Raw genomic sequence first — 18,559 nt, 5'->3', positions numbered from 1 at the left:
AGTTTACTTCAACTTTTTGTTAAACAGTAATTATTAAGAAAATTTAGAAAGCATCTCCAAAAATTATTATGATAATAAATAATGCATAGTTGCTCTATGCAAGTGGTTTGAAGACCTTTTTAGACACATTGCTTAGCCTACTTAAATCAGAAACATTAGCATATGGTTTAATTTGTCCAGCTTTCTTTGTGGGGGATGAAGGGAAGAAGAGAGCAGAGAGGGAATTACACTGTAATATAGAAAGTGTTGAACCAGACTGCAGAAGAAAATGAAAGTGATGAAGAATAGCTGCAGCTAGTACAAATCAAAAACTATTCGAGTTTCATGTGCTGTGTGTTGTGTTGCCCCCTCCTTTTTTTTTTTTCTCCCAAATGGATACCTCTGAATGGTATTAAAATCTCTTTCATGTGTAGCACTGAAGCCTGTGAACATCTGCTTGGCTTTATTTTGGATACATTCATTTGTACCTCATAAACAAGATGTTGCTGTTAAAACTTAAAGGCTAGCTATATTTTTAAGGTACATATCTATACATTATGGGAACAAAAATGTATTATTCAGTTCTTTAACATTCTGTCGTCTTATAGTCTAATGCATTTCTGTTTTAAAGGCAAAAATGTCACAGGTTAAACAAGTGGGACTTCTGGCTGCTGGATGTCAGCCATGGAACAAGGATGTATGTGCTGCTAGCGGGGACAGATTTGCCTACTGTGCTACCCTTGCTATTTATATTTATCAGGTAAGATTTTTATCTAACAGACTAGTGACATTTTTACATTGTTGTCTATTTCACTTTGGACCCTTTCAATAAATGTTTCTACAATGCTTTTGGAAGTATGATTGCTACTGAGAAGATGTCTATGTAAAGTTTAATCTTCCATTCAAGATACCCTTTCCAAATTATTTTTAATCCTTGTTACACTTAATGCAAAAGATTTATGTTTGAAGTCGTATGTGTCAAGAATTATTCTCAAAAGACAGGCTCTCAATCCAGCAAACAATTGAGATCAATGAAGTGCAGTGATAGAAGAGCAAGTTCTAAGAGAGAAGTGAAGCAATTCCATGGTTTCATTTGATGCTTTACTGTAAAAGTAGTCTTTTGAAGTCTTTAATCTACTGTGCAAAATTGTGGACACAGTGACCTATCTTCCTTCGATTTGGAACAAGTTATTATTTTCTTAAATTCTGAACTGCTCAGCACCATGGTCTTCTGTAGTAACTAATACATCAACACCTAACGAAAAAATAGAAATGGTGGAACTTTTAGACTGAGAGATATGTCAGGAAATAAAGGATGTGCTTGTTTTATCTTCATGAGTTATACTGCTACTAGGATTAAAATAATTAAAATAAAATTTACCATGTTGGTTTGGGCACTTATTTTTGTTTGGTTTTGGGGTTTTTTAAATTGTACGCAGTGATTTAAGAAATGAGAAGGATTTCAAACTCTTTTTCATACTCTATCCTGTTTAACTTGTTGCAGATAACTAAATGTAACCATGCCTATAAATAAAGCAGTTTAGGATTTTGTTTGAGTGCAGTTACTAATGGGATGTAATAGTTTATAAGTGACAAGAGGATAGACTGTGTTAATACCAGTAGGGCTAATTGAATATAGTCCTATACAACTTTTCTGTCCAAGTCAAATGTATGAAAATTTAATTTATTGAGATATTGGGTACTGACAACTGTTAAATCCACTATAAATTAATCTGTAAGCCTAATACTATTATACAAACTGGTCTCCAATCCAACACTACTTGAAGTGAGTTTACAAAGTTTGTATTTCTAAAATGAATTTTACTTTTTATTTAGCTGGATCGCCGATACAATGAATTCAAGCTCCGGGCAATTATGTCTGAGCACAAGAAGACAATTACAGCCATATCTTGGTGTCCCCACAATCCTGACATGTTTGCAAGTGCCAGTGCAGATAGTTTAGTGATTATTTGGAATGTGACTGAACAGAAAGTTGTGGCCAAGCTGGACAATACTAAAGGTATTTCAGACATGGAGTTCTATTTGATCTGACAACCTTTTCATCTGCAGGTACCAGAAGTACTTGATACAGAGTAAACTAAGCAGTTGGTAGGCCAGAGGTTTAACAATTTCATAACACTGTATTCTTGTCAGATTTGTTGCACTTCATCTTAGATGATAGTGAGTTTGAGTAAATTGCTCTGAAGCATCTAGTAACTGGTAAAGAACGAAGTTGTTCTTTTTCTCAAGTACTTGACTAATTAAAGAATTTGCTTTGCCACTGATTTCTTGTTAAGCAGGAAAAACAATTCCTTCGCTGTATGAAAAGATGTATACGTTTTAAACCTTTTGTGTTTTTGTGATAACTTTACGGAAGTGAAAGCAAATAAAATGTAGCCTAGGGTGAGCAGACAGGGTGAGCAGAAAGGATCCAGCAGCCCAGCAGGCTGCAGAGGTAAGCTTAGCCAGTAGTCATCCAGAAAATGTTCTAGGATGGCATCCTCTCAACAGAAAGCAAAGAAAACTAAGTCCTCTCTGCTGGCCAGGAAGGACATGACAACCCAGAGGTCCCTCATAAACATGTAGCTGTCCAGGTGTCTGGCTGTAGTGAGTGACAGAGCCTGTTGGTGACATTAGACGGTGGCTGCGTAAGATGCCAGCAGGTTGATGATTTGCTCTGCGTGGTGGCAGAGCTACGGGAAGAGCTGGAACAGCTAAGGAGCATAAGGGAATCTGAGGAGGAGATTGACTGGCAGACCCACACTCTATCATCCCTGAGAGAAGCAAGCCAGACACCCAAAACAAAAAAACTTCAGGATCCCCTATTTTCTTGCCATCAGGCAGATATAGGGGGCCTAGCAGACACAGGAGGTTGGAAACGGGTTACTCCTTGGAGTGGACGGTGTATTACTCTCCAGCTCATGTCACCTTCCCAAGTATCCCTTTACAACAGGTTCGAGGCCCTGGTACTTCAGGATCAGGAAAGTAAGGAAGATGATGATAAGGGATCATCCAGGCCAGAAGGGTTCCCACAGAAGAGTCAGGGAACACCTTGTATTATGACCAGCTCTACTAGAAAAAAAAAAAAAGTGGTTGTGATTGGTGACTCCACCCTAAGGGGAACAGGGGGCCTCATATGTTGACCTGACCAGACTGAGGGAAGTCTGCTGCCTCCCTGAGGCCAGGATAAGGGACTTCACCAGAAAACTCATTTGTCTGATACGGCCCTGCGACTGCTGTCCTTTATTAGTCTTCCAGGTGGACAATGAAGAATTCTCTTCAAGAAATCTGAGGGGACTCAGGAAGGACTTCAGGGCCTTGGGGCAACTGGTTCAGGGTTTGGGAGCCCAGGTAGTGTTATAATCACACCTGCCACTCACCATCAATGACAATGATTACATCAGAAAAATCTCATTAATTAATTCCTGGCTCCATGACTGGTGTCAGCATCAGAATTCTGAGGTTTTTTGACCATGGGTCAGTCTACACGGCACTAGGCCTGCTGGCGGCAGATGGGGTACGCCTGGCCCGAAGCGGGAAAAGGATTGTAGCCCAGGAGCTGTCAGGGCTTATAGAGAGGGCTTTAAACTAGGTTGAAAGGGGGAAGGGGATAACATCAGGCTTGCTAGAAATGAGCCGTGGGGTAGCATGCTACTGTTAGAGTCCAGGTCCACAGGGCAACTTATGTATTTATGCCAGTGCCTGCAGCATGGGCAACAAACAGGAGGAGCTGGAAGCCATGGTGCAGCAGGGAAATCATGACATAATTGCCATCACAGAAATGTGGTGGAATGATTTGCATAATTGGAGTGCTGCAATGGATGGCTATAGGCTCTTCAGAAGGGATAGGCCAGGAAAAAGAGGCGGTGGGGTTGCGTTATATGTCAAAGAGTGCATCAACTGCCTTGAACTCAATGTTGTGAACGAGAAGGCTGAATGTTTGTGGGTGAACATTAGGGGGAAGGCCAGCCAAGCAGATACCCTGGTAGGAGTCTCTTCTAGACCACTCAGCCAGGATGAAGCTACAGATGAAATGTTCTCCAAACAACTGGGAGAAGTTTCAGGATCTCTTGCGCTTGTTTTCATGGGGGACTTCAACCTACCAGATGTCTGCTGGAACTAAAATACAGCAGAGAAGAAACAATCCAGAGGGTCCTTGAAGAGCGTGGAAGATAACTTCCTAACCCAACTGGTTAGTGAGCTAACTAGGGGAGATGCCTGGCTAGATTTGCTGTTTGCAAACAGAGAAGGACTGGTGAGTGATGTGATGGTTGGAGATCATCTTGGGCAAAGTGATCACAAAATGATTGAATTTTCAGTCATTGGAGAAGTTAGGAAAAGGTCAGCAAAACCTCCACCTTAGCCTTCAGGAAGACTGACTTTGGCCTATTTAAGATACTGGTTGGCAGAATTCCTTGGGAAATGTTACTGAAGGACAAAGTGGCTGGCTGAACATGAGCCAGCCTGTGCCCAGGCAGCCTAGAAAGTCAATGGCATCCTGGCCTTTATCAGAAACAGCATAGCCAGCAGAGCCAGGGAAATGATGATCTCCTTGTACTAGGCACTGGTGAGGCCACACCTAGAACACTGTTCAGTTCTGGGCCCCTCACTACAAGAAAGACATTGAGGTGCTGGAGCAGGTCCAGAGGAGGGGAACAAAGTCCAGAGAAGGCAAACAAAGCTGGTGAAGGGTCTGGAGCACAAGTCTGGTGAGGAACAGCTGAGGGAACTGGGATTGTTTAATCTAGAGAAGAGAAGGCTCGGGGGGGTACCCTATCACTCTCTACAACTATCTGAAGGGAGGTTGTAGTGAGGTGGGGTCGGTCTCTTCTCCCACGTAACAAGTGATAAGACAAGAGTTAACAGCCTCATGCTGCACCAGGGGAGGTTTAGACTGGATATTAGGAAAGACTTCACAGAGAGGGTGATCAGGTATTGGAACAGGCTGCCCAGGGAAGTGGCGGAATCACTGTCCCTGGAAGTGTTCAAAGAAACTTGTAGATGAGGCCCTCAGTGATATGGTCAGTGCTCTTGGCAGTTGTGGGATAATGGTTGCGCTTGATGATCTCAAAGGTCTTTCCAACCTAGTTGAGTCTATAATTCTTCAACAGCTTCAAGTTAAATTATTCTAGGTGAATTATCAGAAAATTTGAAAACCAGTTTTTGTTTAAATACACTGATGCTTGTCTGCCTTCATCTTCTCTCAGGACTTGTAACTGTTGATTTGGAGATTGTAAGAGAAGTCTAGGGGTTTAAAGGTCTGTTTCTGTCAACCTTTCCATGCAGTCAAAACCAGTACCTGTATTCGTGTTCTTAAAGTCAATCTCAGTCATGTGTCCTTGACTCCTACATTTGCATTCTTGGAAAATAGGTGCAACTGAAGAACAGGATCGCAGGATCTTCTAAGACATTTTAGGAGTCTCTGCTCTGTTCTTTTCAGAATGCTTAGGATATTTCTGAAAAATCTTGTATGTCTTGCATAAGTATAGATTACTTTTACACAATGAGGTGTTCACACAGTTGCCTAAATTTCATTCTAATCATTTTTATGTAGTATTTATGTCGTATTTCTGTAGCTTTCCAAGACAATTGCTGATACTGCGTCAAGCAGTAATACACTGAATTTCATATTCTGGTTCTTACAAGGTTTACCTGTATGTTTCAGGAATTCCTGCGTCACTTAGCTGGTGCTGGAATGCAGGTGATGCAGTTGCATTTGTGTCCCACAGAGGTCCGTTGTACATTTGGACTATCTCAGGACCTGACAGCGGGGTAACTGTACATAGAGAAGCACATAGTTTCTTATCCGATATCAGTCTGTTCAGATGGCATCCAAAGAAAAAAGGAAAGGTAGTATTTGGACATACTGATGGAAGCCTATCTATTTTTCAGCCAGGTAAAAACTGATATGGTAAAATATTTGATATCTCTTGTCTCTGTATATGTCTGTACTTTTTCATTTAGGCTTTGTAATGTATGTGTACAAAACACTTGTCCTTAGTTCATAGTATACTTCACAAAAAATATTTTCTTAGGTGGAGGGCACAGAGCATTTTCTTTGTATCTTTTCCCTTTTGTGACCAAGATAACAATGCAGTACAAGTACAATAAACTGTTTTATCAGGGAATGATAGCAGCCATGGTCTTCTACTGAACTATATTTCCCAGCAAGTGTGTTCTCAATGAACTGACTTGAATCTTTTGCTTAGGCTCTTTGAAAGAATACGGACCAATCTTAGTTTTCCTTTGACTTGCTTTCTTTACACTATTAGAAAAAAGCAAAGAATTTGTTTAGCTAAAAATGTAGATGTGTTTAAGAATATATCATGAAAATTTTGATGGGCAGATAAATGCATTAAAACAATTTTCAAAATTAGGTAATATTAAAAAATAGATTGTATCACTGTAATAAAATATAAGTACCATTGCTATGGTTACTCTTTTATAAACAACTTTAATATGTGTCTTAACTTGGATAAGCCTACATTTTCAGTTATATCTGAATGTTATCTATTTTATCAACTACAGGTTTCTAGTTTGCAATTTAGTCAAAATTCACCTGACTTTTGTAATTGATAGCTTTTGAAAAATAGCAATATACAGAAGAAAGCGGTATCAAGAGTATGAATATAGGCCCTCTATAAAAAAAAAAAAAAGGGGGGGAGGCAAAGAATTGGTGCTTTTCAATAAGGTATAGAAAGCTAATTTTTTGCCTTGAGACTGAAGTTCAGCCCTCATCTACCTCATGTCAGAATGCACAAAATGACTTCTTACTGGACCAGAACCTAGTTTATCACTAGGTGAAATAAGTTTAAAAAAACCCAACTTATTCCTTACTTTTAAAGGTTTCAGTCTTTTTGTAGGCTATCCTACAGAACACTATATTGAGAGAACCTGAACATCCACAAGTTCCTCTTAATAGCTTTAAAGTTCAGTGTGATTGACTCTAGTCTTGCTATTAAAGTGTGAGTCACTGCTGCATAATTAGCAGGCTACACATTTTTTTTTTTCATTATTGTTATCTACTAAGGTTTTTCTTTCATGGCTTTTCCTTTTATTAACTCCAGACTGTCTATTAATAGAGCAGAACATTTAGGGTGAATAAAAAATGTGCAAGAATTTAAGATTAGTACCCTATTTTTAAAGAAATACAGTGCAGTCGTGTAGAGCCAGATGTTCAGTATTAGTTTACCTCCATTTGTTCTTAAAATAAACACACTGATTCAGTTGCATGATTCATAGAGCTCATAATCTTCTTTTAATGGAAAATAAAATCTAGCAGGTAAGGTTTCCATGAGCTTTACTTCTGGAATCTTTTGTGAGGAACAGGTAAAACTGAATAGCTCCTAGATATCTATACTCTCCCACCAGCTGCTTATCTGATTATGCTTTCTTAGGACTGAAATGTTTGAACATGACAGGCTTTGAACACTCGAGGATTTTTTGCCTTTAGTTCTTGTAAAGCTAACTGGAAAATGACAGTTCTGCTTTGTTGTCAGTTCTTAGTTTTCATTTGAATATTGATTTTTAGTCAACAAAAAAATCTTTGAAATTTAAGCAAGGGGACATTGTTAAAAAAGTGAGAATCCCCAAATTTTTGGCAAATTTAAAGCAGTTATGATATTTCTGATGTTATTCCTGTTGTTATTCCTGATACTTCAAAAGAGACAACTGCACTTTTGCAGTTGTCTCATATACAAACATATATGGAGTGCTTTTTCTCTAGAAAATCATAGTGAGAGTTATTTTGGTGTTAAGAATGTTCCCTAGTGAACAAAAACTTTTCAGCGTTTTTTGGGGTTTTTTTAGTATGTATCAGAATAGGCTTTGTTCTACATCAGTCATTAGAATTACAGGTCTTGGCATTTATCGTAATATGACAAATCAATTGTATTCTTTATTAATAAAATTGAAAATTAGATTAAAAATTGAGTAATTGAAGATGTCAATTCCTTGTTTCTAGAAAATGGGTACAAAATTGTGTTGGTTTGGGTTTTTTAATACAGGATCACAACTTCAGAACTACAGATCTATGTTGTTAATTACTCATTTAGACTGTACATTTTCTTATAAAACTAAGACTCAGGTCTGTCTAAAAAAATAAAACAAAGCAAGGGAAATAATCATGATGTTAAAAATTGTGGTTCTTGATAGCATGGATCATCAAGTGAAATAGTCTTCTTTTAGGCAGGTGTCAACCAAGATATTTAATGGCAGGTTCTGGCTTCAGAATCTGTGGTCGCTTCATAATTGCACACAGTTTTGAGGAAGGAAAAAAGTCTAAACACAGTTGTTCATAAACACTTTTTTGACTGCCACATTCTTTTTTCTGGTTCATGCTGCCTTTATTTTGCCTGTGTATACTGAGGCGTGCAGATTTACTTCTACTCGAAAGACTTGTATTTTAGGCTGTGCTGTAGGCCTTTACTCATGCAAATCATTAGGGCAATGTATATGATTTAACGTAGGTTTTTTTAGTATAAAATTATGTTAATAAACCTGACAGCTGTTTCTGTTTTCTGATGGAGCCAGAAATACTTTAAGTCAAATATTGCAAAATAACTTCATTAATTTCACAGGTGCATGCAGTAGAACAGGCTACTAAAAAGTTCAGGGAGAGATAAAAATGGTATTTGCAAACCTTGTAACTGTTGTAAAGAATATACTTGATTTCATGTTGAAATAAATTGTTTTCCTGTGCCCTCAAAGGTTCTAAAAGTCAGAAACATGTCTTGAGACCAGAGTCTCTTGAAGGAACAGATGAAGAGGATCCAATTACAGCGCTGGAGTGGGACCCTTTGTCAACTGACTACCTTCTTGTTGCTAATTTGCATAATGGTATTCGACTGGTTGATTCTGAATCTCTGTCCTGTATCACAACTTTTAATTTTCCCAGTGCAGCAGCATCTGTTCAGTGTTTAGCCTGGGTTTCTAGTGCACCTGGAATGTTCATAACTGGAGGTAAGCCTTTTATTTCCTGATATATACGAAGCTAATAAGTATCGGACTGAGTCTTTCTGTTTCTTAACGTTTCTACAAATAAAAGCATAGAATCATAGAATAGTTAGGGTTGGAAAGGACCTTAAGATCACCTAGTTCCAATGCCCTTTCATTGTACAAAAAAACCTCAACCATAAAACTGTAAAAAAGAACAGAAAACTTCACTGAGTAGTTCTCACTTACTTTGTTGGGTACAGAAACAAAATGACTTCTTTAAACTTTTTTTTATACTAAATAGTATTTTCCTCATGCACACTTTAGCAACAAATATGAGACTTAGGGAACAGGAGTAAAAATGCATTGTACTAGCAGGTATCACTTCTTGATCCTCTGCTTTTCTTCCCCTATTTTCAGAAGGGTTTGGGGTTTTTTTGGGGTTTTTTTTTTTGGTTGTTTTTTTTTTTTTTTTAAATCTACTTCCTGCCTGTTTTCTACACCATAGACATTAACAGTCAGAAATATATGCTAATGAGAGAGGTCTCATAGAGTTTATCTACTGAAGCTTAAATAATGTAAATGATTACTGTTGTTAATTGTGGTATTACAGTGGAGGTGACAGTGTCTGCTTATAAAATGAATCTTGGGATTCTATCATTGTATTTTTGCTTAAATCAGTCCTTTAACCACACACTTCTGTGTACAGCGAAAAACAAATAAATTAAAAAACAGAAAAAAAAGGGTTTGTATGGTAGTTTATTGTTTTGGGTTTTTTTTCCAAATCTCAGATTCTCAGGTTGGTGTGTTACGTGTTTGGAATGTGTCACATGCAACACCTATAGACAATTTTAAACTGAAGAAAACTGGCTTCCATGGTTTGCATGTACTAAGCTCTCCTCCAAAGAAAAAGTGTAAGTATAACTTTGGTTGTAACTTACTGCAGCGGCTGCAAGTTAAGAAAATTTCTTTGTGAATCTTGTTATATCTGAGTTGATCTCGGTAGGTGTGTGTTGGCCCTGTAATTCTTAAATAAACAAAGTATCCTCTGCTGCCAGTGAGCTAGACAAATGTGTAAAGGATAAAGCACTTTGTAAGGTCTGTGTAAAGGATAAAGCACTTTGTAAGGTCCTTCTTCAGTAGGCCAGGCTCCATACAGGAATTATTTTGTTCTTAGTTTTATTGGAATAAAAGGCATTGTACTCTTTATAATTGTTACTAATGTTAAATGAAAAAATAAAATAATAATCTTATCTGTTTATATCTTTTGCTTTATTTTGCAAAGCATGTTCATCACAGCATCCTACTAAAAATCACTACACATCCTCAACAAGTGAGGCTATTCCTCCTCCAACTTTAACTCAAAACCAAGCATTTTCTCTTCCTCCTGGTCACGCTGTCTGTTGCTTCATGGATGGTGGAGTAGGACTTTATGACATGGGAGCCAGAAAGTGGGATTTCCTTAGAGATTTGGTATGTTTCATCTGTGTCTCTGGAATGAAAGTTTATTTGTCTTACATACTTTCTTTTACCAGCAAAAAACAGAGAATGAAGTAAAGTTAAATTCTACAAATACATCTTGGAAAACAAGCAATTGAAATGTGTCATTTCTAATGTATTGAAGTTTAAACTGCAATTGAACATAGACTGTATTTAGAAATATAAAAAACTCAGTGGAATAGTAGAAAACTTGTAGAATATGATCAACGCACACAGCTTTACTTTTTAGTCAGATACCTTTTACCTAAAGGGCAAAATTATTTTTGTTTTAAAAAATTAAATAGTTTTTTTTTGGGGGGGGGGGGTTAGCTAAACTTTTTAATTCTATTTTTTAGCAACTCAGTACCAGTGGAAGATGCTAACAAGTCCCTGGCATTGCATACTCTGTTGTTTCAGGGCAGAATTTTCCTGTCTTTAATAACGATCTATGAAAGAGAAGAGTGTTATAGACCAAGATATTTTATGCCTTTTAATTTTGACTGGTGAGCCATAACATACAGGTTTTCTGGAATTCATAATTAACGTGACAGGTTATAATACAATTTATCTTGAAGTTGGACTTCTAAAAAAATCAAATGTAATAAAAATGGATTAAATATTTGTTTCATTTAAGGGACATGTTGAGACCATCTTTGATTGCAAATTCAAACCTGATAACCCTGATCTTCTTGCTACAGCTTCATTTGATGGCACAATTAAAGTTTGGGACATAAATACTTTAACAGCAGTTTACACATCTCCTGGTAATGAGGGGGTTATTTATTCCATTTCTTGGGCTCCAGGTAAGAATATTTTACTTTAAGTGTAAATGTTCTATGAATTAGCATTGACTAGCAGAATTTCTGTTATAAAAGTATTAGTTGTATCTTCTAAGGTTTAAACATAACTGAACTATTATCTGTGAAACCTGTATAATTCAGTGCTTCAAAGCTTGTTGAGGCTTGCCTTTATAAGGAATGGTCTCAGTATTTCATACTGAGTCAGAATGGAGGGAGAAAAATCTCCAGAACCTTTCTAGCATTACATTATGCAAATGATGAAAAGGCTTTTTTTTGTGTGTGTGTGGGAAGGAATCCAGATTCTATCTTGTGCTGAAAAAGTGGAAGGTATGCATTTAGTTCTTTCTCTTCCTTCTTTGTCTAGAATTCTAATCACTGAAGAGCTCTGCTTTTACTTTATTAGAATAGGGAATACCTTTTCTCTGAAGCATCTACATTTTCCTAGAGAAGTTACTGAAGTCAGTGGGAAATTTTCTTTTTAAAATTGTTCAGCAACCCACTTATATGAACCTGGGACTGATAGTTATTAATATTACAATAGCTGATAATAGGTAGGCTTTCTTAGATGCATTTTTTAAAAAAGTATAAATAATTCAGCTCATTGCCTTTCTCTCCTATGCTTTTAACCTTTAAAAAATAATAGCTGATAGGAAAAAAATATTGTGATGGAAAGCTTAATGTAGTCTGCATATGTGAAATGAATTTGGACTTCCTTCAGTTTAGATTCTCTTGCACCTTGTTCCTCTTCACAGATAATTTGTCTTGTTATATGGCAATTATGGCAATATGAAATATGGTGTTTTCTTTCGTGTTATTTTGTTTAGAAATTTAAATTCAGTTTGCAGTAGTATCTCACATTGCGAGAATAATTTGTTCACTGGAGGGGTGCTTTTCAAGTCTTGCGTTCTGATTCTTTATTATTTTTTTAAAGTAAATTTAAGTTAATTGTAAGCATGTGCTTTAACTTGAGATACTTACCATCCTGTCCAACCGTTCCTGTCCATCCCAGTTTTCCTTTTCCACTTCTGAAGTGTGGTATAAAATAAGTCAAAACTTTTATATAAATGTGCCTTAAAACTATTTAAGAAAAGTATAGCTATATTGGGATAGAGGATCACTGTGATGAGGAGGATTCAGTGGCTTCTGGATTAAGCCTGAATTTAGTTCTCGTTTTCTCACTATGGAGTTATATATTTAGATTTTCTGTCATGTCGAATGTGGTTACAGATTCAGGTACATTCTTAATGGGCTTAGGTGCTGTAGAGGTGCAAGACTAAGAAAACTGTGGCCTGGTTTTGGCTGGGATAGAGTTAATTTTCTTCCTTGTAGCTGGTACAGTGCTGTTGTGGATTTAGTCTGAGAATAATGCTGATAACATACTGATGTTTTAGTTGTTGCTTAGTAGTGCTTACCCTGATCAAGGACATTTCAGTCTCTCATGTTCTGCTAGTGAGGAAGGGCACAAGAACCCAGGAGGAAGCAGAGGCAGGACACCTGACCCAAACTAGCCAAAGGGGTATTCCATACCACAGCATGTCATGCCCAGTATATAAACTGGGGGGAACTGAGCGGGAGGGGCCTATTGCTGCTTGGGTCAGGCTGGGTATTGGTCAGTGGGTGGTGCACAATTGTATTGTGCATCACTTGTGTTTCTTGGGGTTTATTCCTCTCTATCTTTTTATTTCCTGTAATTATTATTAGTATTACATGTGTTTCTTGGGGTTTATCTCTCTATATCTTTTTTCCCCTACTATTATTATTATTGCATTTTAATTTATTTCAATTATTAAACTGTTTTATCTCAACCCATGGGGGAAGAGGAGGGAGGGTAAGCAAGCAGCTGTGCAGTACTTAGTTGCCAACTGGGGTTAAGCTACGACATGTGTCCTGACATGTTCTTCATTGTTTGTCTTGGTATATAGGGAACTTTAAAGAAAATGCTCTAGTTGCTACAACGTTTACACTTGACACATTGAGATTGTATCTCTTTTTCAGTTTGAGTCCTATACATCATGGACATTAATTTTTTTTGTCACCTTAACTGCAAGACTTTCAGCAGGCATTGAGAATACTTTTTACAACAATACAACTTTTATCTTGTCCTTTCCTCAAAATAGAAATGTAGGAAAGCAGGCTTTTGTTGAAATTGATATTTGTGACAGTAACAAATGATGTCCTTAAAATATGAAAAACTCTTGTTTATGTGCCATTGATTTCTTCTGTTTATATTAAATTTCTTGAACTTAAAGTAGAAACACATTAGTCAAATAATATTGTGATCTTATATTTATTCTGAGATATTTATTCTTACAAATATTTTTCTCTAAAGGAGATCTGAACTGCATAGCAGGTGCAACATCCAGAAATGGTGGCTTCATCTGGGATGTCCAAAAAGGCAAAATGATAACCAGATTCAGTGAGGTAAGATGAGGTTACTCGTTTTGTCTATATGAAATGTAAGTTAGTCATTCCCTCTAGTGTCAATAAATAAAGATAGGTCAAAGTTTGTAGGATTTTAAAAGGTGCTATAATATAAAAATCTATAGGAAGAATTATGTGGGTGCCAGTTTATATCTCCTCAGAATGGATTTGTGACATGAGAATGACGAAGCACCATTATTTAAAATTTTCTGTGATACACAGCAAAATCCTACCTGAGTCTTAAAAATGTAAATGTATATGGACGTACAGACTTTAAACTGGGCATCAAAATCTAAAATGCTGTTCTGTATTTTCAAACATAAGGCTCAGAAAAATTTTCACTCCCTGAAGTCTAGACCACTAAAGCTCTATTTTGCAGCACACTAAACAGCATGCGTTGTTTAGAATCTTGCTTTGTGTTACCTAAAATCTACGCAAGCAGTTGTAAGTCCTGAAACAGTGGCATAACTGTTATTGGAAGAAGCAGCTATTTAATATATGTAGTATTTTATACTATTTTGTATACTATCATCTTAGTATATAGCTGTAGTCTGAAGATTATACAGACATAATTAACTGTGGCATCAGTATTGGAGGACAAAGGATGCTTATTAAGAAGACAGAGATGGGGGTGGGGAGCAGGCAGAAAACAAATATACATGCATGCATTCAGGAGTTCCTGAGTTCCAACACTCAGATTTGCACTTGTGCTAGTAAACATTTTTTCTCAAAGGCTTGTCCTGGTACATTCTCACTTAAGTTTTCACATTTCGTGCCCACTAACTTCATTATTCCAACAAGTAGCTATAATTTATTCAAGCTTCAGGTTTAAATAGTTATGGGTGGCTCATTCTTCAGCGTGACCCAGTTTTGTCTCTTGGATCCTGGAGAGCATGGCAGTTTTACTGTCTTTCCTCTCAGTCCCAATTTTTTGGACTTGGATTCTCAAATATGCAAGCTATACTGAGGACTCACTGTAATGTGTTTTTGTACAGTGTTCTTGACTGGGAGAAAAGGGCTGAAGCCCATAGGAGAATAAAATGAAAAAGATGAGTCAACAGATGAGAGAAAAAGGGGTGAATTATTTCTTATTGATAGGTATTTTGCATTTTTTGAAGCATGGAAAGAATGGAATCTACTGCATTGCCTGGAGTCATAAAGATTCCAAAAGAATAGCAACCTGCAGCAGTGATGGATTTTGGTGAGTGTTATTGGAAGAAAATCAAAAATTGCTAAATGCACTTAAATCAGTAAGCTTTAACAGTACTATTAGTGGTTAATTTGAAAACTTTTCTTGCTGGGCAAACCTTGGATTATATTGATCTCCTGTACTTGTTGGGTATGTTTTTCACGATTTTAAGAAAAAAAATAAAGGCAAAAGTAATTGTGTCTAAGACACTTTGATAGTGAAACAGATTTTAATTTTAGCCAAGAATATTCTTCTAGGTTTCTTATCTGTAGATATGGAGGACACTTTTCTAAAGCTATCCCACTTTACTGGTCTTTGGCTTAGTGGGTTTTTTTTTTTTTTGAGTTTGTCATTTCAAGGACTAGGAATCACTATTTTTGAAAAAAGTAATTGCAATTCTATTACAGGGGTATAATAGCTTATGGATAAAACTTGCCCACTGAGACCAATTTTGTATATATTGTGTTTCAGTACATTTTTAAACCCTTGATCGTTCTTTTTCGCTGCCACCCGTGTTATTTCAGCTCAAATATAATAAGCATGAATTTTAGAAAACAATCAATCTATCTATTTGTTTATTTGTAATCCCTAAATTCCTTTGTACCTTAAAACCATAGCTACAACGTAGACTTTGGCTATGAGGATCCTTTCAGGGAGGGAGGTACCTCATGGACATCTTTACCGTCCCTCTGAAGGAACATGGACTCTGAAGTTCAATTAAATGTTCTGTTGGGAAATAGATAGTTAGCCTTAGTAGTTGAGGGGATGTAAAAATAAAAGATTTCTTGTATTCTTTCCATATACATATTTTTATCTGGCTTATTTGCACAGAATCAAACTTGACTTTTGGATATGCTACTCAGAATGCTTTTTTCCTCATAATATTACATGTTAATTGGTTTCAGTATTATTCGAACCATTGATGGCAAGGTTCTTCACAAGTACAAACATCCAGCTGCAGTATTTGGCTGTGATTGGAGTCAAAACAACAAGTAAGTAAAAATTAACCCAAAGATTTGATAATATTTACCATTAAAATTGGTTACCAATTAAGTAACTTTAGAATGTGATTTTTACAGTGATATTAGAGCACTGAAATTGTTTCTGTTCCACCGTAGTATATATCTGTAACAGCTCTATATTTTCAGCAGTGTATTTCGTTGCCAAGCATGAATTTACTTAACTCTCAAAAGAGAATCATTTCATATTGATGAAAGATAAAAAAAGTATTATCTGACTGAATATATAATAGAGGAAAAAAAAAAAAAGCAGACATTCAATACCAGGAAATTGGGCTCAGTTTGATTAGACTGACTTCCTTTTAATGACTGATAAGCTGAAGATATAGCAGCAACTAAATACACTGTGATATACAGTAATTTTGCAGATAATTCCTAATAAAGAAATGAGAACCTTTTCTCACAAAAAAACCCCAATTATATGGTAATTTAATCTATTCATAATAGTGTGTTGGGTGCTTGGTCAGAGTATAGCGCAAATGCTATTCCCTATTGCAACTAATGGATCTTCATCAGTTTTTTTCTGATTTAGTATATTTTATTGGGTTATCAGTAATTACACCATAAAGAGACAAAGGTGAAGCAAAAATACACTTTTTTTAAAAGTAAACTGCAAAATACACATCATATTTATTTTTAAACTAAAAATCCCTGTGACCGAGGATTTCACTATTTTTATTTTTCAGAGATATGATAGCTACTGGTTGTGAGGATAAAAATGTTCGTGTTTATTACTTGGCAACCAGCTCTGATCAGCCACTGAAAGTTTTTACAGGGCATACTGCAAAGGTTTTTCATGTACGGTGGTCTCCTCTGAGAGAAGGAACCCTCTGCAGTGGCTCTGATGATGGGTATGTATTTCTGAACTATTAGAAAACTTAAAACTCGAGCAGGATTATTAGAGACACTTAAGATCTTTAGTAGTACTGGTGATGGTACCTTCAAAAATTCTGTGAATAATAGAATAATCTAAATCTCTGCCTTGTTCCTATTCAGGCTGTAGCTTTGCTGTTAGCTTAATGCAGTATTTGGGCAGCAGGATCATTATCTAAAATTGTCACAACTGCTGTAGCAGAGCACATTCCCAATGTTTTCCCATGAGTAGAGTAAGTGACCGATACATGTTACTCCCAGGAATGATACAAGGAGGTTACCACATGCTTACATCATGTCTGAAGATATGGGTGCAGAGCGATTTCCAGAATACAGTCACACTGTCGCTCTGAGGGGAGGGGATCACTGGATAACTTAGTCCTAGGTAAAACAAAGTAAGCAGTCCTTTGAGTTTCTTATACTTGGTAACACTCCTGTTTACATTCAAAGCCAGAACAATTTTGGATGACCTGTGTAGCACCCAGGCTTATGCAGAACATAGTTAACAGAATTCAAGGGTCACACATGAGCTTGTATTACTGTAGGACAATCATAGAATGGTTTGGGTTGGAAAGGGCCTTAAGATCATCTAGTTCCAACCCCCCTGCCATGGGCAGGGACGCATCGCACTAAACTGTCACCCAAGGTTCTGTCCAGCCTGGCCTTGAACACTGCCAGGGATGGAGCATTCACAACTTCCTTGGGCAACCCATTCCAGGGCCTCACCACCCTTACTGTAAAGAACTTCTTCCTTATATCTAATCTAAACTTCCCCTGTTTAAGTTTAAACCCATTACCTCTTGTCCTACCACTACAGTCCCTAATGAAGGGTCCCTCCCCAGCACCCTTATAGGCCCCCTTCAGATACTGGAAGGCAGCTAGGAGGTCTTCATGCAGCCTTCTTTTCTCCAGGCTGAACAGCCCCAACTTTCTCAGCCTGTCTTCATACAGGAGGTGCTTCAGCCCCCTTATCATCCTCGTGGCCCTCCTCTGGACTTGCTCCAACAGCTCCATGTCCTTTTCATGTTGAGGACAGCAGACCTGTGCACAGTACTCAAGTGAGGTCTCACGAGGGCAGAGTAGAGGGGCAGGATCACCTCCTTTGACCTGCTGGTCACTCTTCCTTTGATACAGCCCAGGATACAGAAGTGACCTTTAAACTTGTAGATTCTACATTGTGAAGCAAGGTCTATCAAATTGCCTCTTTGCAGCACTGGAGAAACTGTAATAGGTGGCTTTGCTGCCATGAAAGAGCTTTGGTAACTTATTTAATTACATAGTAAAATTTAGCCAGAATTACAACGATCCTTTCAAGAAATTAACTTTTCCTAATTCTGTAGTCTGCTGAATTAGCTGTATGCAGCAATAGCAGTTGTTGAAAAGAAAAGGAAATGCTGGATATCTACTTGTTTAAAAGGGAAGAAAAGAACAGTAAGAAATCTGGTATGAATTCTTCCTCATTACTTGTATAATTGTGATGAGAGTTTCACAGTTTAATAGCCTATTCTAGTGTTTGACCACCCTCTCGGTGAAGAAATGCTTCTTAATGTCCAGTACAGAAGCTTTCTTCTTTTATCCTGTTTCAGTACTGTTCGAATATGGGATTATACACAGGATGCTTGTATAAATGTTCTTAGTGGACATACAGCTCCAGTACGGGGACTGATGTGGAATCCTGAAATTCCTTACCTTCTGGTATCTGGCAGTTGGGACTATACAATTCGAGTCTGGGACACAAGAGATGGAACATGTTTGGACACAGTTTGTGATCATGGTGCAGATGTGTATGGTAATATTTTTAAATTTCATTTCTATATTGAAAGGCATTTTAATATACTTTATAAAATCATTTAATCATATTAGTT

General features: G+C 37.1%; 1 protein-coding gene across 2 annotated transcripts in view; it reads left to right on the top strand.

The window, feature by feature from the left end:
- Positions 1-616: 616 nt before the first annotated feature.
- Positions 617-18,559, top strand: part of WDR17 (WD repeat domain 17) — a 38,080-nt gene continuing 20,137 nt past the window's right edge. For both annotated transcript variants that reach the window (XM_010015538.1, XM_010015537.1), the window contains exons 1-12: positions 617-739; positions 1,816-1,999; positions 5,645-5,875; positions 8,689-8,940; positions 9,705-9,827; positions 10,199-10,386; positions 11,027-11,195; positions 13,522-13,613; positions 14,732-14,814; positions 15,708-15,794; positions 16,508-16,672; positions 18,281-18,483. In XM_010015538.1, the coding sequence (XP_010013840.1) occupies positions 617-739; positions 1,816-1,999; positions 5,645-5,875; positions 8,689-8,940; positions 9,705-9,827; positions 10,199-10,386; positions 11,027-11,195; positions 13,522-13,613; positions 14,732-14,814; positions 15,708-15,794; positions 16,508-16,672; positions 18,281-18,483 (1,900 nt within the window). The remainder of the gene's footprint in view (positions 740-1,815; positions 2,000-5,644; positions 5,876-8,688; positions 8,941-9,704; positions 9,828-10,198; positions 10,387-11,026; positions 11,196-13,521; positions 13,614-14,731; positions 14,815-15,707; positions 15,795-16,507; positions 16,673-18,280; positions 18,484-18,559) is intronic.

The sequence above is a fragment of the Nestor notabilis genome, unplaced genomic scaffold, assembly GCF_000696875.1.
Source record: "Nestor notabilis isolate BGI_N333 unplaced genomic scaffold, ASM69687v1 scaffold7465, whole genome shotgun sequence".
In the NCBI taxonomy this organism is placed as follows: domain Eukaryota; kingdom Metazoa; phylum Chordata; class Aves; order Psittaciformes; family Psittacidae; genus Nestor; species Nestor notabilis.
This window is presented reverse-complemented; position numbering and strand designations above follow the sequence as displayed.